This window comes from Emydura macquarii, unplaced genomic scaffold (genome assembly GCF_026122565.2).
Source record: "Emydura macquarii macquarii isolate MOO-44397 ecotype Brisbane River unplaced genomic scaffold, CSIRO-AGI_Emac_v2 contig_1146, whole genome shotgun sequence".
Taxonomy (NCBI): Eukaryota; Metazoa; Chordata; order Testudines; family Chelidae; genus Emydura; species Emydura macquarii.
The window spans coordinates 707,247-728,832 of NW_027131283.1; the positions used below are offsets into that span (position 1 = coordinate 707,247).

Genomic DNA, 21,586 nt, shown 5'->3' on the forward strand with positions numbered 1-21,586 from the left:
AAAAAGAGCAACCATAAAGTGAGACTGGCTAGATATGAACAAATTAGAAAATAAATCCTGAAATGTTTGGATAAATAGTTTCTTTGCAGCTCACTTAAAAAAGAAAAAATGTTTTCTTTTTTCTTTTTTTTAGAAATAATTGTACCCATATAATTTACAGCAGTTTTTGTTCTTGTTTACGTTAGTTAACGTTTAAGTTGACAGCTATGTCTAAAATATGGGAATATCTGTTAAACTGAGCCAATTCTTTGTTACCTTTAAATTTAATTGTACACAAAAGACTTTATTTATACTAGGCCTCCTGAAAATCTAAACACTCACCCTAATTCCTCTAAAGTGCCGAGGCCCTGCGGCACTAGACTTATTAAAACAGTAGGGTTATTCTCCATAGAATTCCTTTTTTTTAACTCCCAAACCTGGATTGCAAGGGCCACTTCAGATTATGCACTTTTTGCATCTAGCTCTTAAATTGTATCATATCATATCATATCCCGTAAAAGAGATTTAAGAACTCCCTTTCTTCACCCCACCTTAAAGGAGAGTGTGAGAGAACAAGAATTAACTCTCAAATATTTTTCAATAACTAAAAAGAAAATTCTCTTAATTATAAAACCAACATGGACTTCAAATATTTAATATATGTTTGACATTTAATGCAGCCTAATTTATCTGGATACAAATCCTCATTTTATTTTTATAGTTTTTAATAAAACATCAAATATTGAATGTTATTAATAAAATTAAAATAAAATTTGAATTTGAACAGAAATGATTACACATCAAGCAAATGATTATATATTAAATATTTGATAAATGATCTCTAAAAAATCATTTTCTAATAATTTTAAAACATTAAGAGGATTAATGAGATGCTTTTAAGTTTTAAAGGTGGGCAAAGGGTACAAAATACTATAGACTGTACTTATTCCAGATCTTCTGGTCCTTTGGTAATGTTCACCTATGCCTGTTTGGTCCAGACTGAATGATGAGTGATGCGGGTATTACTTCTGTTTTGAGTTCACAGACATTCAGATTTCAGTGTGCTTTTGGGATATTTTTTTTTCTATCTGAGAGCTCTTTAAATTCAAATTAGGTTTAAAAAGAAAATCTAATATGTTATTTACCTCTCTACCTTCTTCCTTCCCATTTCTCTAACAAGCTGAATCTTATAAATCAGTGGGTCTCAAACTTATTTGACTCTGTCCCCCCCTTCTGTGTGTCTGCAGTCGTTTACACCCCTCCACCACCACACAAGTACATGTACTAATAAAAAAAATCAATAGGCAACTCTCACTAAATATTAAAAACAGTAAGGCATTGATTCAAACAGAGCCAATGATCCATTGTAATCAGAGCAAAAGCAAAACTATGATTGTGGTCAATGCTTACAATTAAATGTGCGCACACCGTGTTGTATCAAATGGATTAACATACAGATGGCAATGACTTTATATAAATGCTATTCAAGCTTAACAGAAATCAGTCAAAATGCATATCTAAAGTCAAATGCACAGTGCCATCAGAGAACGTGGTATGGTCAGAGGAATCAGCTTCGCTAGTTATTCATTGCTGTATGTAAAATGTGCACAGTATTTGTTTTTCCCCCCTAAAGCTTCTTGTGCCCCCCCAGAAAACATTCCATGCCTCTCCAAGAGGGTCACGCCCCCCTGTTTGAGAACCTCTGTTATAAATAAATATATATCAAAGATGAATATTTTGCCTATATTATGAATAGTAACACTTTCCTTGGTCAAATGTAAAGATTGTGAGTTCATCCAAATGAGTAAATACACAAGTCAGGAAAAAATAGCAAATGAACTATGTACACCACTCAAAGCTCTGATGGGATCAGAAAGGAGCCAGACAGTTGTATCAATCAGTACTAAGCTCTTGGAATGTGAATATGATGAAGACAGCTTAAAATAAAAATATCAAACTAGTCTAATTGCTACAAAAGAGCTTTCCTTTGCAAAATGATGCGTGTGCGCAGATCATTGCACCTATTGACTTCAGTGGGGCTCCATGCAGTTGCAGAGGTCTGTCCCGCCATATGGCATAGCTGGATTAGGGCCATAAAAATTAAATGTTCACGCTAGTTGAAATGTTAACTTCAGTATTATCATAGGTACACAGTTGGTGTCCATACAGGCATAACTGACTCAACGGAAATAATGGTCTGCTAGCTGATGGAGACTCCCTGACAAACACTGAAAACTACTACAGTCAAATCGTATTCTGAATGTGAGAGGTGATAGAGTATTGTTCAGAGATCTAGGCACTTTGTAGAATTATATTCACAGATTAATAGTGTTTAAGGCTAGAAGGGACTGTTATGATCATCTAGTCCAGGGGTCGGCAACCTTAACGTACGGTCGTGACCAATCTTCCCCGCTCCCCTCTCCCAGTGCCATTCTGGCAGTAGTATCGGAGGCAGATCTGCAGCCCCGGTTCTGGCGGCTGTGTCTGTGGCAGGGGCAGGTCTGGAGTCCCCGTTGTGGCAGCTGTGTCAGCAGCGAGCATGGAGCTGCACGGCTCGAGCTAGGGAGCTGTGTGCCGCTCAAAGTCGGCGCACACGCTATTTTTGGCATGCATGCCACAGTTTGCCAACCCCTGATCTAGTCTGACCTCTTGCATAAAACAGAGCACAGAATTTCACCAAGTGATTCTTACATCAAGCCTATGACTTCTGGCTGAGCTACAGAATCTTTTGTAGAAAGATATCCACTCTTGATTTAAAGATTTCAAGTGATGGAGAATCGTCACATACCTATGCAAATTACACTCATTGGTAAAAATGTGTATCCTATTGCTTTTCTGAACTGGTCTAGCTTCAGATTCCAGCCCTGTTATGATTTTGTCTGTTAAAGAGTCCTCTATCAGATATGTTCTCCTCATGGAGGTACTTAGAGACTGTGACACCACTTGACCTTAAGTGGGGTAAACTACATAGATGGACCTTAAGAAAGGTTTGCAAGACCTCAGATCATTCTTGTAGCTCTTTTCTGAGCCCTTTCTAATGTTAAAAAAATATGTTGACAAAAGTATGGACACTTGAATGATAGATGGTATTTCAGTAATGCTGTCTAGAGTGGTAATATCACCTCTCTATTTCTACTTGATATTCTCCTGTGTATATATTTAATGCTTGTGTTAGCCACCAGATTGCACTGGGGAGTTCATGTTCAGTTGATTAATCATCATGACACTTAAGTTTCAGAATTACTGCTTTCCAAAGTACTGCCCTGTATCCTCTATGTGTGACCTACATTCTTTGTTCCTAGCTGTGTAACTTCATATTTGGCTGTACTAAAAGTGAGCCCAGCTTATCAAATGATCCAGATCCCAATGTGGAGCTAACTGGTCTTATCATTATTTACCACTCCACCAATTTGTGTCTCGTCTGCAAATTTTACCATTCTTTTCGGGTCACTTATAACAATATTGAATAGAATTGAGCCAACCGCTGATATCGGTGGAGCATCACTAGAAACATCTTCACTGGATCATGAGTCCCCATTTAAATTTCTTTATGAGAGCTATCAGCCAGTTTTTAATCCACTTACTATGTGCTAGATTGATTTTGCATAGTGCAATTTTTTTTAACAGAATGTCATGTGGCAGTAAGTCAAATTCCTTACAGAAGTATAAGTATAACATGGAACAGTCACCTTTGTCAATAAAACTTTTAATTTTATCAACAAATATTAAGTTTATTTGACAAGACATATCTTCCATAAATCCATGCTGATTGGCTACATTTCCTTTAGTTCTTCACTGACTATATCCCTTGTTAGCCTTGCCATGATTTCACACGGGTTTCAATTTACATATCAGAGAATAGGATATGAACACACACAGCTTTAGGAGGAGAAAAAGACCAGGAGGCAGGGAAGCAAAAGCAAGAGAAGAACAAAATAAATGGAAACTGAGGGAGGTGGCGGCTGGAATTAAGAGCAAAGGGAAACACTGTGATTAACTTTTTCCAAAAAGGACAAAACACACTGCATAGATATAGCTAAACATAATGGAAGTATTTCCTAATATTACCCTTTCACATACAAACAATTGCTACTGTTGCCTCAGTGATGTCACATGTATGGAAGTGTTCCACGTAATCACAAATATAAAAGAATGTGGTACAGGAGACACACAGATAAAACTTGGTTCACGTTCTGAAATAGTATGAAAACAGGTGGTTTAAATAGGGCACGTTGCTTTCTTCTGTATTATCCTACTAGGTTCTCTTATCTTAATATGAAATAGAAAAAAGAAAGATGCAATAATTAAAAGATTTGAGATGAAAGGCTAAATGTTTCTTTAAATGTTTCACTCATTTTTCATCCAATATGGGGTTTGCTTTATATTATTAAAATTGATATCAATTTGAGTGTTGGAATTGTTGTCCATCCACCTAACAGTAATTTCATCTAGACCACATTTCCCTAGTCTGCTTATGAGAATGGCATGTGGGACTGTATCAAAAGCCTTACTAAAATCAAGATATACCACATCTACCTTTTCCCCCCCATCTGCTCAGTTAGTAACCCTGTGAAAGAAGGAAATTAAGTTGGTTTGGCATAATTCATTCTTGACAGATAAATTTTAGCTCTTATTTATTGCCCCATTATCCTCTAGATGCTTACAAATGGATTCTTTAATAATTTGTTTCAAAGTATTTTTTCAGTATTAAAGATAAGCCAACTGATTTATAATTCCGTGTCCTCTTGTTCCCCTTTATAAAGACAGGTACTATGTTTGCCCTTCACCAGTCTTCTAAGATCATATCTGCCCTCTATGAGTTCTCAAAGATCATCGCTAATAGTTCTGAGATTGCTGCAGCTGGTTCCTGAAATACCCTAGGACAAATTTCATCAGGCCTGCCTGACTTGAATACATCTAATGTATGTGTTCTTTCCCTGTTCTGGTTTGTATTCCTTCCCCCTTGTTGTTAACACAATTAATGTTAACTATCTGATCATTATTAATCTTTTTAGAAAATACTGACGCAAAATAAAACATTAAACACCTTAGCCTTCTTGATGTCATCTGTTATTGGCTCTCCCTCCCTGCTAGGTAGTGGACCTACATTTTCCTTCATCTTTCTCTTGCTCCTAATGTATTTAAAGAAGCTCCTCTTCTTATCTTTTATGTCCCCTGCTTGATGTAATTCATTTTGTGACTTAGCCTTTCTGATTTTGTTCCTACATGCTTGTGCTATACTTTTGTACTCATCCTTACCAATTTGTTCATGTTTCCACTTTTGTAGGATTTTCTTTTTGATTTTCAAGTAATTAAAGAGCTTCTAGTGCAGCTATATTGGCCTCTTACTATTCTTCCTATCTTTCTTTCGCATTGGGATAATTTGTTGATGTGCCTTTAGTATGATTGAGAAACTGCCAGCTCTCCTGAACAACTTTTTCCCCTTAGATTTTCTTCTCATTACTTCTTTACCAACCACTTCTCTGAATTTGTTAAAGTCTGCTTTTTGAAGCCCATTGTACTTATTCTACTGTTGTCACTCCTTCCTTTTTGTTAGAATCAGGAAATCTACCATTTTATGACCACTTTCACCCAAATTGCCTTCAACCTTCAGATTCACAACCAATTCCTCCCTGTTAGTCAGAACTTCTGAAGCAGTTATTAGTGTTCTACTACTAAAAAAAAAAAAAGAAAGCTACAAAAGAAGGAAAGAAAATTCAGATTGTACAGGAGCATTTTTAATAACTTATCAAAAAAGCACCGACTATCACAGAAGCGTTTCATGTGCTTTAAAAGCTTAGCAATATTTTAACCTTAATCGTTTTGCAAAGAAACACATTATTAACAAGAGGTGCACTTTTCAGATTTTGATGATTACCAATGCAGATAAATGTAATTACTACCTAAGCTGAGAACATATCAAATGTGTGCTGTATCTCATCACCTGTAGCATCTGCATAAAAAAACCTATTTGCTTTAAACATATACACTGTGGTAAATACACATGATCATTTCACCATACACCTATGCTCTGATGTTTACCTTTTATATGGGCACTAAGAATGTTTCCTTTTATTAGGAAACTGACATTATACTGCCACTATTTTTAAAGTACAGTATTTCAGCAAAGGATATTTGTCAGGTAAAACAAACAATGATAATCTGTAACTTTCATAGTAAGTAGAAGAGAAATGATCTGGGTCCAATGGCTAAATGGATACAGTCATAAGGGCAGAAAGTAGTAAGACACCATGGGAGTTTTCCCATTAACCCCAACAGGCCTGGGACATCAGAATATATACTTACGTTTTTATATAATGCTCATAACCCACAGTATCTAAGCACTATTTAGTGATTTCTCAATATGCAAACCCTTAACTACCTTTGATTAAGACATGTCACATTTTATAAGTCACATTTTATAACAAATTCTGTACCATATATTGTTTTTCCAATGTCTGGCCAACATTTCAGTACATAAGAATGAACAAAATATATATGGAGAAGGATTTTTTTTTATTTTGCTGCTTAATGGTGTTAAAACCACTTTATAATGACAACTTTCTGAACATTAATTAATACCCATATCATGGAAAGAACGGACGTATAAAGAACACAATGGATTGTCAAACCACTGGAATTTGTGAAAAAGATTTAAAACTGTGTTGCCCTTTCCCTCTGCCCCTAAACATGCTCTCCTCCCTTTCCCTCTCTCTTCCTCTTATTTCATTTCCTTTTGCTCCTTTTGGATTGGAGGGGGTTCAAAGTACAGCCATAGAAATCATTCACGGAATACAGGATTGGAAAACATGACCTACAGTGAAAGACTCAAGGACCTCAATCTATCCAGCCTATGAAAAAGAAAATTTGCGGGTGACTTGATCACCATCTATAAGTACCTAAATTGGGAAAATAAATTTGGGGGGTTCTTCATTCAATCTAGCAGACAAAGGTATAACAAGCGCAAATGGCTGGAAACCGAAGCAAATCAAATTCAGACTCAAAATATTGCACCTTCTTTTTCTTTAAAATACTGAGGGTAACTAACCACTGGAACAACTTACCACGGGTTGTGGTGGATTCTCCATTATCGGGAATTTTACAATAAATATCGGGTATCTTCCTCAAAGATGTGCTATAGTTTAAACAGGAATTAATTCAGGAAGGAGTATGGGGTGCATTGTGCAGGTGGTCAGATTAGATAGTCACAAAAATCCCTTCTGGCCTTTTAATTATGAATCCATGAAACCTTTCCTCTCTAAAGATCAGAAGGCATTCATAAAGCAATGCGGTCTAGCTGACAAAGCATTAGATTAGGAGTCAGGAGACATGGGTCTGTCCTAACCCAGTTATACTACTAACTTTGAGTATGACTTTGAAAACCTATTACTGCTCAGTACCTCTTTTTTCTTTTTCCACCCTTGCTCTGTCTTGTGTATATAGACTGTAAGCTATTTTGTAATTGTTAGCTATCTGTTACAAAACTGAAAGGGAGGAAGAGGTAAGAATACTTGCAACGTAAAACAAACTAATTACAAGTGATACTTACTGATGGTATGAAGAAAATGGGCTCCTTCTCAATTCCAGCTGCTAGTTTACAGGCTTCTAGTTTACCTGCATGCCATAGGACATTGAAAAGCCTGAGATTTTCCTCTAGGTTATCTCCTGACTCCCTTTAGAAATGCAGCTGGTTTCTCTCTCCAGTTAAAAGAATGATATTAAACAGTTTTAATTTGTTTTTGGTTTTGTTATAAAAGCACACTTCCTTGTGAGTTTTTTATCTTAAATTGTCTGATCTTTTAACGCACTGATTTTCTTATAGAGTACCCTTTAAATACCATGCTTGCAATTAAAAAAAAAAAATCTTAAGTATTTCAAGGGGTTTTTCTGCTCCCTTATAGTTGTCAGGAAAGGTCTTTGGGCAGGAGAAACACCAAATAAGCTCACACCCCTCTGGATAACAAAGTTATCTTGCTTGACTATATCATCCCTTCTGATCACTTCCCTGGTTATCCATTGTGCATTTTTAACTCGCACTGTTGAGGTCCCTGCATCTATGATCTAGTTTCCTTACACTTTGCCAATGAAATATTCCTTTCATCTTCCCTTGCCAGAGCCTCCACCTTCTTTCATTATACTCTCATGCTTGAAATTCCCTTCCAAGATCCATTAGTCAAGCGCCAATAATTGCACCATTAAATCATTCCTAAAAACTCACTTAATGCCTCTTTTTTGTAGGTAGTGCTGTGGATTTACAGTTTAAGTAAAACAGAGTAAAAAAAAAAATCTTGAAATATACTCATGTCACTGTGAAGTATGCACTTAGTTACTGTGGATGCTTACACAAATATTTATAGGCCTAAACTGTGAATTACATATTCATATTTGTTCAACCTGTATCTTTCCCCATTTCCATTCCTTTTCCCTCTCTCATGGTACGTTAATTCATCACTAACTTTCAATGAGTCTTAGGCCACTTTGTACCTAAATCACTTTTCTGAAAAGGCACGTTTGCAACATTTATCCTTCCTGTGATAAGATGGGGTCCACCCAATGAAAAAGGTGGAGAAATCCTACTCTAATGTTTTTAAAAAGGGGGCTATACTACTTGAGAACACTAACAAAATCTTGATTTTAGTAAGGCTTTTGACATAGTCCCACATGACATTCTCATAAGTGAACCATGAAGATCCGGTCTAGATATAATTATTATAAACTGGGTCACAATTGGTTAAAAGTCTATATTTGAAGAGTAGTTATCAATGGTTTGCTGCCAAACCAGGAGTACGTATCTAGTGGGATTCCCCAGGGGTCAGTCCTGCATCCAATACTAGTCAATATTTTCATTAATGACTTGGATAATGAAGTGCAGAATATGCTTATAAAATATGCAGATGATACCAAGCTGGGAAGGGTTGCAAGCACCTTGGAGGACAGAATTAGAATTCACAATGACCTTGACAAATTGGAGAACTGGTCTGAAATCAAGATGAAATTAAATACAAAACAAATTCAAAGTACTTCATTTAGGAAGGAAAAATCAAATGCAAAACTACAAAATGGAGAATAACGTGCTAGGTGGCTGAAAAGGATTTGGTGGTTATAGTAGATCTTTGTGTCAATAATGTGAGGTAGTTGCAAAAAATGGCAAATATTCTGGCTTGTATTAACAAGAGTGCCATGTGTAAAACACCAGAAATAATTGTCCACTCTAGTCGGCATTGATGAAGCTTCACTGCAGTACTGTGTCCAATTTTGAATGCCACAATTTTAGGAAAGATGTGGACAAATTGGAGCAAGTAGAAAGAAGAGCAACAAAAATGATGAAATGTTTAGAAAACCTAACTGATGAGGGAAGATTAAAAAAACTGGGTGTTTAATCTGGAAAAAAACGATTATGAGGGGGAAGGAGGGATCTGATAGTCTTCAAATAAGTTAAGGGTTGTTATAAAGAGGACTGTGATCAATTGTTCTCCATGTCAGTGGTAGGCCAAGAAATAATGAGCCTAATCTGCTGCAAGGGAGATTTAGGTTACTTATTAGGAAAAAAACCTTTCTAACTGTAAGGATAGTTAAACTCTGGAATGAGCTTCAAAGAGAAGATGTGGAATTTCCAGCCTTGGAGATTTTTAAGAACAAGTTAGACAAACACCTGTCAGGGATGGTCTAGGTTTACTTGGTCCTGCCTCAGCACAGGGGACTGGTCTTGATGACTTCTTGAAGTCCCTTCCAGTCCTTCATTTCCATGCTCCTACACTGCATGCCTCTTCCAGTGGTATGTATACACACAGGTAACCCTCCTAGCATGGGTATAAATAACAGTGTACATGCACGTGTCATAACCTAGGCTAGTAAACAGAGGCCTGAGGGATGTGGTTATGTACCAGAGCTCTCAACTCAACCATGCAGTGTATCCCCAGCTACATGGTTATTTTTAGAAGCTTAGTGTTCTGCTGTCTCCCTGCTGCAGGAGCTTTTCCCCTCTATAGGGAGAGACTTAAACAATGGGGAAAGGCTCTGCCAGCTCCCCGTTGCTGGAGCCTTTCCTCGTGTCAGGGAAAAACTTGACAGAAAGGAGCTACTGAAGCCTTTCAGTGACACACAGGTATACATCACAGTGTGGACACAGATTGCTTTTCACTGAGGTGTGTAGCTACACATACCCTCATGCTATCACCAGTGGTGTGAACTGTAGTCTGTGGCTATGTCTACAACCAAGATATACTTACTTAAGAACAAATGTGTCAGGGAAGTAAAACGTATTGTCTGGGTTCTGAAAAAACCTCTTTTAGCAACTGGAGAAAGGAAAACATACATGGGTTTCACTTAAATATATTTCCAAAATATTCTACAAATTGTACGTCAAATTTAAAAACAATGGAAATTGCCATTCCAAGAAGCTGAAGGCAATGAACTGAAACACCTATATCTAAAAATCGGTGTAAGTTTTATATTTAGTTTCCTAAATATTAAAAACGTTCCTAAAGGTTAAAAATGTGCATTATTCTTGTTCCTCTACTAATAAAAAGTAATATGCATAAGTAGAGAGAAGAGCTATAATGGAAACGCACTTGAATCTAGGACAGCATAAAATGTGTTCACTAATTTCATTATTAGGTACACACATTATGAAGTTTGTGAATATTTTATTAAACCATTTATCTAATTACAGTATGTTTTCATAACTAAGTACATAAAGCTTTGCTTTCTGTTTTACAGTAAATGCCACACATGAAAAAAATATGGCAGAAGTGATACATTGCATTATTCAGATATTATTTACTATATTCATAATCTGGAAACTTACCAACTCCAGCCCACATCCGCATTAAGTACCAGCCTTATTAACATGAATTCAATGGAAACACTCATGTGAGAAAGGATTATTTACATGAGTAATGGTTGCAGGATAGGCCTTGACATATTCATATAGTTGAAACAGCAATTGTATGTTTGTATGAATTCCCAAATTAATTCCTGCATGTATTTGAAATTTAACAGTGCTGTTTATCATACAATAATAAATGTAATATTAAAACCTAGGTATTTCAAACCTGTTAGTCATTTTTATAGTAGGTAATACCATCTAAAATAAAGAATCACCTGATACTGTTAGATAATTTATATTATTCTACATGTTTACACACTTCCTGTCACAATCTATATTTATCACACAGCTTTAAGATGAAATAATGTATGCAAATATTCAAACACATTTCCAAGATTGATTAATAATATCTTTAATACGACTGTTACTGTGTGACAGGTTTTTTTTTTTTTTTACAGACTTCAGAGAATTATCAGCTCTGTCCACTGAATGTATTGATCACCAAAATAAAAGTTTAATTTTATAACGTTCATTTCTTACTTTGGTATTTGTTTTATTTATCTTCTCAAAAATGAGGCAGTAAAATGAAAGCCATAGTGTCTTGTTACACTATGTAAAATGAATCTTCATAATACGACTCATATATTTCACCAATTACATATAAAACATCACAGAAGAACTTCCCAGATTTTTAATCACTATGGAGAACATTTTTTGCTTTATTAGAAAAAATAAAGAATGTATGTACAAGCACTTTCATATACATCTTTTAAAACAAAAATCAGCGTATCTACAATCTTTTGCTCACAAACATTTGGGGCTGTAATCCTCAAACAATTCAAGTTTTGATTTAAAACAGATGTTTGGATTCAGTCCAAACAAATGCATATTGAACAACTAAATAGTGAAACAGCAGAGAGACTTGCTATCACAAATTATTCCCCACCTCCGGAAGATCATGGTGGCAGCCTCTGGGTGGAGAAACTACTCGTAGTGAGACGAGAAAGATCTTCAGAGGAGATACAACAGTGCATTCTTGGCTTCAGGGAGATGGGAGGCCATGATATGAATGTCGTTCTTCATGCAAAAGTGGAGGGCTTCTTGGCATAAGGCTGATGAACGGGTTCTGCCTTGCTTGTTGATGTAAAACATTGCAGCATTGTTGTGTGTCAGGACCTGGACCACTCTGCCCAAAAAGTAAGGGAGGAACACCTGGCAGCATTGAGCTCTCTTACCTTTATATGGAGGGAGCGATCCACCTGAGACCAGCGCCCCTTCATGCTGAGATCCCAAGTGTCGCAGATGAACGTCGTTGAAGGTGATAGTCCTTTGAAAGGCATCCCCTTCAGCACAGAATAAGGGTTTCTCCACCAGGTTAGGGATGGCAGCATATATGGGGGGACTGTGACCACGATGTCTAAATTGTGCCTGCTGGGGGCATAGACCAACACTAGTCATGACTGCATGGGCCTGAGGCACAGGAGCATGTGTTGCACCACATAAGTATATGCTGCCAAGTGGCCTAGAAGCTTGAGGCATTCTGGGCAGGTCTGAGGGGGTGGGTTTTTACATATGTGATGAGGTCACTCATGACTCAGAACTGGGGCTCAGGAAGAAAAGCTTTGACCTGGGTGGAGTCAAAAACCACTCCTATAAATTATATCCATTGGACAGGGGACAGAATCTATTTCTGCTTGTTTATGAGCAGGCTCAGATCCTGGCAGGTGGCTCATACCAGACTGAAGCTACACTGGACCTGGGTTTGTGACTTGTTTTTGATGAGCCAGTCATCGAGATAAGGATAGATATGCACCCCTTGATGCCTCAGGTAAGCAGCCTCTACCATCATGCACTTTGTGAAGACCCCTGGGGTGGACGAAATACCAAACAATAGCACCATAAATTGATAATGGTGTTTCCCCACAATGAAACAGAGGAACCTTCTGTGTCCAGGGAAAATTGAAATATGGAAATAAGTGTCTTTTAAGTCAAGGGTGACATACCAGTTGCCTGGATCCAACGTGGGGATAACAGAGGCTAGGGGGACCATGAAGAACTTCAACTTCTTAAGATACTTGTTGAGGTGACATAGGTCCAGGATAGGTCTGAGACCTCCTTTGGCCTTCGGAATAAGGAAGTATCAGGAATAGAACTCCCTTCCTTTCATATCTTGAGGGACTTCCTCTACTGTCCCTACCCACAGAAAGGTTTTCACCTCCTGAATGAGAAGTTGCTTGTGAGAAGGGTCCCTGAAGAGGGTCAGGGAAGGGGAGTGTGAGGTATTGAGGAGAACTCCAGGATGTAGCCAGTTGATATAGTGTTGGGGAACCAACAGTCCGATGTTATCCGGGCCAATGCAAAATGGAAGGGAAACAGGAGGTTATGGAACAAATGGGGGAATGGATCCTGTAGGCAGACTGGGGTGCTGTCCTCGGGCGCACCTTCAAAATGCCTGACTCGTGTGGCTCAACTGAGTCATGGAAAAGGGTGGATTGGTACAGCGGCATTTAAATCCTTTATCTCTGTCCCTTCCCTTACAGGGCCCCTGTCTTGATGGGGCCAAGAATCTGAGAGGTGGCTGTGGAGGATGGAACTGCCTCTGAGAAGCCTGAGGGGTGTATAGGCTGAGGGAAAGCAAGGTGGCCCTGGAATCCTGTACAGGCTGAAGGAAAGCCTGGTACCCGTCTGCTGTAAAATAGAGCACTGCCCCCAAACGGGAGGTCCTGTACTGATCGTTGCACCTCTTGGTGTTGCACGAGGCTGGTATCAGAAATCAGTGGCAATTTACCAGTGAGACATGGTAACAGGCGATTTGCAGACTGATAATGCAATTTAATGAGAACAGGCTCACTATAGCTAATATAATACTGTTACAATGCTAAACTCGCAAAACCCATAGACATAAGTTCTCACCCAACAGGCTGTGCACAGGAGTGTTCTTCAGGAATCTCCATTAGATGGCCAGTCTGGCAGAATTCCTGCTGGATTCGGGTGACAAAACACACACCTGACATCCCAAGTTTTATAGTCCACTTGTACACAACCACTGTGGCTGGTTCATAACAGCTGACAACATCTCATGGCTGTTCTTTACGGGTGTTCCACATACTTTTTCAGTGTTCAATTTATCCACACTAACCTTTAATTATTTACTATTAATTACATATTCATACTATCAAAACTAAACTATTATAAGAAAAATCAGAGCATAACATTCTCTCTCAGACCAAAACTATTTGGCTATCACATTACTCATGGGGATTTTCAGAATCAGCGTTGCTTTTCTCAAACAGTTTTTCTTTTTGATTTAGGCTGCTGACTTGTGAGTATTTAAGAGGGTCAGTAGTTAAAAAGCTGACAGCATACAGGCCGCAAAACGGGTCAGTGCTGCAGGACAAAACCAGACCCATGGCCTACATTGAGACAGACCTGAGAACTGCAACCAGGAGCACTGACGTATTTACACTGCCGAGGGCATTGAGCTGGCCACTGAATCAGTGGCATCCAATGCTGACTGGAGAGAGGCCCTACATAAAGCCTTTCCCTCCTCCACAAAGGACACAAAGTCCTGTCTGATCTCTTGTAGTAGGGAGTCCCTGAACTTTGTAACTGAGTGCCAGATGGTATAATTATATCTCCCCAGAAATGCCTGCCAATTAGAGATTCTCAATTGAAGGCTGGCTGTGGAATAGATCTTTCCTCCAAACAAGTCCAGTTTCTTTGCATCTTTATTTTTAGGCATTGAGCTAGTCTGATCCTGCCTATCCTTCTCGTTCACAGCGGCTACCACCAGGGAAGCCAGGGGTGGGTGTAAAAACAAATATTCATAGCCGTTGGATGGGACATCATATTTCTTTTCGGCCTGTTTGGATGTTGGTGGCGGGGGGATGGTGTCTACCAGAGGGCCTTGACCACCTTTAACACCCTTCATGAACTGGCAGTGTGACCCTAGCTGGTGCCGCTGCAGCCAGAATATTGAATAGGATGTTCATAGGCTCAGATCTCCTCATCTTCTAAGCCCAAGTTGGAGGCATCCCTTTAAAGGAACTCTTGATGGGCTCAAAAGTTGTCAGGTGGCATCAGGGTGGCCTGGGCCAGTGACCGCCCTGTCCGGTGACGATGAGGACGGCTGTAAAGCAGGGGGAGGGAGAGGCACCTCCTCTTCCTCCACAGGAACTGTCTCCACCATTGGGTACCTGGGTTCGACACTGGGCTCGGATTCCATGTCAAGGCAGTCAGTGCCACGGACCGCTTCTCAGATTCTGCCATGAACGACTGATGGGAAAAAGGTCCCGGCATCACGGATTCCAATATAGCCACTGGGTTGGAAACTGGCCTTGGGGGTCAGAATCTTGTTGCAGGGGCAGCACTCAACACTGGCATGCCCAATGAGCGATGCAGAGCTGGAGACCGGGGCAGAGAGGGTGGAGACCATCTTCTCGATGCAGGGGACTGGGGCCAGGATGATTTAGACCGGTGCTGAATTCCAGGGAATGGTGCAAATCGACAGGCTATTGTGGCAGCCCCATTGCTGGTTTCCCCTGGAGGTGGGTGCCTTCACCGACTCAGATGTTGATGTAAGACCACTCGGAAGGGCAAAAAGGTCCATAGCCACTTGAAATGCCTCCAGTGTTGAAGGCACCACGAGGTGGAAAGGGTCCCCTTCCACTCCCAGGAGTTGTAGGAGGTTCCCTCAATGGGCTTGCAACCATAGGAGGAGTTGTCTCCTCTACAGGCAATTGGCTCTGGGTCCTTTGTCCGATCCCACCTTATCATCCTTCTTTGGCGCAGGGGAATGACCTTGGTTTGCTCGTTGCTTCTTCTGCCGCTTCTTCAGCAATGATGAGTGTGAATGGTGCTGAGAAGGGCTTGGTGCCAGTGGGTCACTGCACACTGACACCAAAGTGCTTAGCACCAATTCAGAGGGTGATGGTTCTGAGGCCGGTCTAAGTGCTGCCTCTATCAACAGGGCTTTGAGACGGATATCCCTGTCCTTTTTGGTCTATGGTCAGAAGCCCTTTCAAATTTTACACTTATTCCCAACATGCATCTCACCTAAACACTTCAGGCAACTATCGTGAGGGTCATCCAGTGGAAAGGGCTTGTGGCACATGGAACACAGTTTAAAATCCAGGGTGAACGTTCCTGGAGAAACCACTAATTTTAACTTACTCAACTACTAACAAACTAACTATAACTATATACAACAGTTTATAGAAGGCAAATGACCAGTAACACACTTGCTATTGCAAGGGAGAAAGGAGCAAGTACTCAAAGAAGAAATGTAAGTATCACATATATAATAAAATAAACAATCAACCATTTAGGAAAACACTTTCATGACATAGATACAAGGTCATTATTTGAGTGCATGAGAAAGGCAAAAGACTTTAAAAGTTGTTGTAAACTAAGTTTTATTTATTATATTTTAGGAAAAGTTTTGCCTTTTTTCAAAGATTCTTTGGGGATTGAGAGACAAGCACCAATCACAATTAGAGAGATACTAAGTTATTCTCAGTTTTTAATAAACTATATATATTTTCTTTTAGTACATATTCAACTACTGTTGAAAGTATTATTGTCCTGTGAGCCATATACATAATTCTGAAATCTGACCAGCATTCATTTATAGTCCAAAAATACTGCTAACATCAAACAGGGCTGGGAGAGAGACTGCTCCTATAGATTAAAATTATTTCCCCATTTTGACTCTTAGGTTGGCCACTGTTTGGCTGCTCACCAATGAGTGACCTAGAGGGAAAGTCATGCAGTCTGAATAGGTGAAGGTGTGCAAGCTGGAGCTGTTTCTCATTTTGAGTGGGCTGAAAGGAAACCCCTCCCCCCACAGTTTTGTAAGTTAAGATGAATATCTAAATCTTTGATGCCTAGACAAGCTGAACCAAACTTCCAGCCATTTCAAATTTATTCATCATGACTATGAACTCATTTCTGCTCCAGAAGGTTTGCTGTAATAGTCATGTCCACTGCCTATTATCTATGAACTATGGACAAGCGTCTACTCATACAAATACAATGAGTTTGTCTACACTAATGGGGCTACAAGAGCATAGCCTCTGTATCTCCCTTATTGTAGACATATTCTACAGTGATAGGAACCCCAACTCCCTGAGTAACAGTAGGTACAGCTATGTCTACATTACAAGGGCTACAGTGGCACAGTGTAGATGTATAGTTTAGATGCCTCCTATATTGATGGAAAGAGTTTTTATGTCAACGTAGTTAATCCACCTCTCTCAGATGTGGTGCTAGATGGATGCAAAAATTATTCCATTGATTTAGCTGCATCTACATTGGGGGTTAGGAAATATAATTAAGGAACTCGGAGCACAAATTTTTTCCACAGCCCTGAGTGACATAGGTTAATCTAATTTTTAAGTGTAGACCAGGTCTAGGTCAATGGTAGTATTCTTCCATTGACCTAGCCAGGGATTATGTTGGCATAGCTAATGTACTCAAGGGTGTGAATTTTTCACACCCCCTGAGTGGCACAGCTATGTCTATCTAAATTTTTAGAGTATACCGGGCCAATACCATTTGAGTGCATTATGGTCTGGACAATGCTATACAAGTACTTAGTAGAGGGCAGCATTCAATGTTTAAAGAATGTCAGGGTCTATGTAATGTTTTTAATTAATGGATGACGAATACTGCATATACCTTTCCCTGGCCTCTCCTGCCTCTATAGTTCTCTAGTACATGCACTGGTCTCCCTTTAATGACACCGGTCAACCACAGTGGTGGTGGTGAAGTTCAAAATTCATCAAATTCAAAAGGATATGCCTTTATCAGAAAACAGTTCAATAGAAAAATAGGCCACAATGGTTTTAATATCACTCTGATGCCAGACTGTATGGGACGTTTATATTTAAATAAACTTTTATTGCAAAAGTATTACTTAGCATTGTCCTCCTAGTTTTTATTAAAACATTTTACTAAAATAATAAAATAGCTAAACAAAAAATATTAACAAGATAATCATTTCAACTTCACATGTTCAAAAAGATAAGCATTCAGGAAATTTAAAATCTACCTCTAAAAACAATCTGAAATACTGTTTGAACAACAACTTGGATTAAACTAAGATTATGTGAGCACTGACAAAACTGATGATACATTTGCCATTTTTAGAAAAATGCAATCAACACAGAATAAGTAATCCCAGGATAAAATAACAGGTCACAGAACTCTTCAAAGAGAAATGTACTTAAGAAAAACATGTAAAATGATGACAATATAAATCTGTAAAATAAACTGTCTTGAAAATCTCACCTATACTGCAGAAAAAAAGCATCTGTTAAATCAAGCTGTCTCAAACTTGAAAACAAAAATTATTTCATAATTATGTACATTCCTATATTAAAACGACATATTACTATAAGAAAATATATTGTACATATATAGTATACAAACACACGGACCTCAATAGACCTGGCATCCAAACAAACAAAATGTAAAAAGTATGCAAATACACCACCACCCAAATGGAGAGCACTGAAATCACAGCTAACACTATAAACCAGTATGCCAAGAAACAACAAAATAGCACGCTAAACTAAAATATTACACCTCACATTGCACTCTGATGGCAGACATCTTTGTGCTCTGGTGAACTGCAAATGGAGCAATATCCCTCTACACTGAAAGCCGACTGCACTGAACTCCTGAAACTAAATCTATCGCTAGAAAAATTCTAGTACATTTGAACTGCTGTGCTAAAGAAACAGTCCCTCAGATTGCTGAGTCTCAGACAATCAGGGTTTTAGAGATCAACTATAAATTAATCAATCACTTACTTGTTTTTCAGCTTGTCCATAATCAGGTCCTTGGGTTGGCAAAAAGTAGCAAATATGACCATTATTTTTTGCTTTTTCTCTAAGAGCCATAGCAGTCCGTACAGTGGCATTTCTAGCATGAACAAACACCATCACCTTAAGATAAAAATAAACAGTTGTTGAGAAATAACAAAAAAACTTAATAAAATAATGAAACTCTCTAAGTGGTAATAGAGTTATTTCTGAGGAAATAAATGGCATCTCCTTTTTATTGAGTAATACAACAAGATTAGAAATGCTTCACCTCTGGATACTTCAGCAAAACCATTTAAATTTATACTAACCCTTCTTTAGCCTACAATTTCAAACAGCAACAATGTGCTATGTTTACCTATTTTAAGCAGCATACCTGAAAACCAGAGAGGAAGTGTTTCTTTAAAAGTTTAAGAAGGTGATGCGAGTTTAGATGCCCAACTCCCATTGACTTCCAACGTATACTGGGTGCTCAATAGCCCTTTATATCTTTGCAAACCTCATCCTGAACTGTTATATGTAGCATAAAAGAAAAAAATAGAGTTTCTGAAGCAAATCCTAGTCTTTATTAAGGCCGCATTGCATTGCACAAAACAGCCTTACAGGTAGCCCTAACTGGCCACCTGAGAATAGCTCTGGAGTAGAGGAATTCCAAATGACCAGAGAAGCTTCAAACACTGCTCAATATAGGAGGTACTCCTGTGAGAAAACTGGGTAGCGAAAATACTGGCTGCATTCTGGGGCCAACTGTGGTCAGAACAGTCCCTTGGAAGCTATTTCTGCCATCACAATTTAGCATATCTTTCAGACCCTAGATCTGTGCAATGCATGATCTGCATATTTTTATTAAATTACTAAATAAACTGTAAATTTATGGCAATTTCTTTACCATAATTTCAAGAAAAATAGACAAATCTACATTCATTGAACAGCAAATTTTAAATTTTAAACATGCTATCAGGACATTCTAAATGCAGAGGGATATGGAAACAATGTGTTGCATATTCGATCATCATGCACTAAAGAAAATAACCTTGATAGGCAAGGAAAAACATACAATTATGACATAACATTATTACAAAAGAACTGCACTATCTTCTATAACCTGACATTTAAGTATGTAGGATTCTGTATTACCATATGTATGTTGTGTGATCATGTAATGAAAGATTACCTGTTGTAATATATATATGTAAAAGGTGACAGAGCAAGAAAACTGCTGTACAATCCTAGCTTTTGATTAAAATCTCAGACAAATTTTCCATTAATGTAGTTCTTTTATATTTTTACATTTACTCCTAAATCAGGAAAACTGGATGGGTTTATTAAAACTCTGAAAAAATGGTAATTTCGTAACTTTGTCTAAAAATCCAAAGGAGAAAGACACATCTTCGATGATGTCAAAAGAAAAGTATAGGAGCAGAGGTTCACAATGTTTCATCCAGATCTACTGAGAATTTAACTAGAAAATAATTTTCAATTGTTTTATAACAACATACAAACTTGGTATTTCATCAAGAGCTCAGCAGAACACTCAAAAGCAAAGAAAGGCTGAGGTCTAAAAGGAGATTATTCTAAGATGGATCCAAAATTCAAAGCAGTAAATATCTGCCAATAAATGGCTGCAGAGGGAACCAACTGTTTTGTGAAAGGTAACAACATGGAGAAAAAAAGCACTTTACTGAAGTGCAAGAAAGAAATCACAAATTAAGGTTCATGTTATTGAGTTTATTATTGCTGTAGTTGGGTAGAAAGTGATGAAAAAGAAAGGTTCACATATTTTGTTATAAATAAGAGGAAAAGTTATTTTAATGCCATCAGTCAGGAATTCTCTCAATATCCAAATCTTGTAGAGTTCATAAAAGATGCTAATGCAAGAATTTTTTGTTATAGACATAAGATGATAAAATACTGTACATTCTTAACCGGGAATATTAGATAAGTGAATAACATTGCTAAAAGGCTGAAGACATCATCATATATATCTTTACAAAAACAAAACAAAAAACAGTTCAGGTAATATATACAAAACAGACATTTGGTAGAGAGGGAGCATTTTGAAATGAAGCAAAATTAGTGCGAGAATATGCAATACTGCAAGACAGTTGAGCAACCTTGCTAAATCAGTATGCAAATTCTATACTTGTAACAACAACTAGGAAGACATATGTTTCATGGTTTCATATAGTTTAAGACAGGGATAATTATTTCATCTAGTCTGCTCTCTGGTGTATCAAAGACTGCTAAATTTCACCCAGATAGCCCTATACTGAGCCCACTGACTTTAGTTAGGCTAAACCATTTTGATCTACAGGAGATTATCCTGTTCTTTGCCTGTGGCCCAGAATAGCTTAGACTGAGATGTCACCAATGCAAGATGTTCATGCAACAGAAGGACACTGATTTGGTGAGATATGTCCACATGATTCTAACAGGCAATTCACAGTCCATGATGCACAGAAAGATGGAAATAACCCAAAGTTCCTGATAATCTGATGGGAGGAAGTTCTTTCCCAAGCCCAAACTTGGTGATCAATTTGACCCTGAGCATGTGAGGAAGACCCACTAGCCAGGCATCTAAGAAAGAGAATTTTCTGTACCATCTCAGAGCACTGGTGCACCTCATCTGGTGTCCTGTTCCCAGCTGTGCCCAATCTCTGATGCTTCAGAGGAAGGTGAACCTGTAGAATACCTGCAAATTGGGGGAGAGGGGAGGAATTCTTCTGGACACCTGTAGATAACTGGCTACAGCCCTGAATCATGTGATTTTATATTAATTGTCTTAATGCAGAGTTGCAGTATATGAGTATATTGAGGGAAATGCCAGAAATGCTGCTTTCCCCATGACACATGAAGGAAGGGAACAAACAGGAGGATTCATAGATTCACAGATTCCAAGGTCAGAAGGGACCACCATGACCATCTAAGCCCAACCTTCTCATCCCAGACACAC

At 38.3% G+C, this 21,586-nt stretch overlaps 1 protein-coding gene across 2 annotated transcripts in view; it reads right to left on the reverse strand.

Moving 5' to 3' along the window:
- The window catches only part of ASCC3 (activating signal cointegrator 1 complex subunit 3), a 479,889-nt gene that overhangs the window by 186,584 nt on the left and 271,719 nt on the right, over positions 1–21,586 (reverse strand). For both annotated transcript variants that reach the window (XM_067546516.1, XM_067546517.1), the window contains one exon: positions 18,622–18,756. In XM_067546516.1, the coding sequence (XP_067402617.1) occupies positions 18,622–18,756 (135 nt within the window). The remainder of the gene's footprint in view (positions 1–18,621; positions 18,757–21,586) is intronic.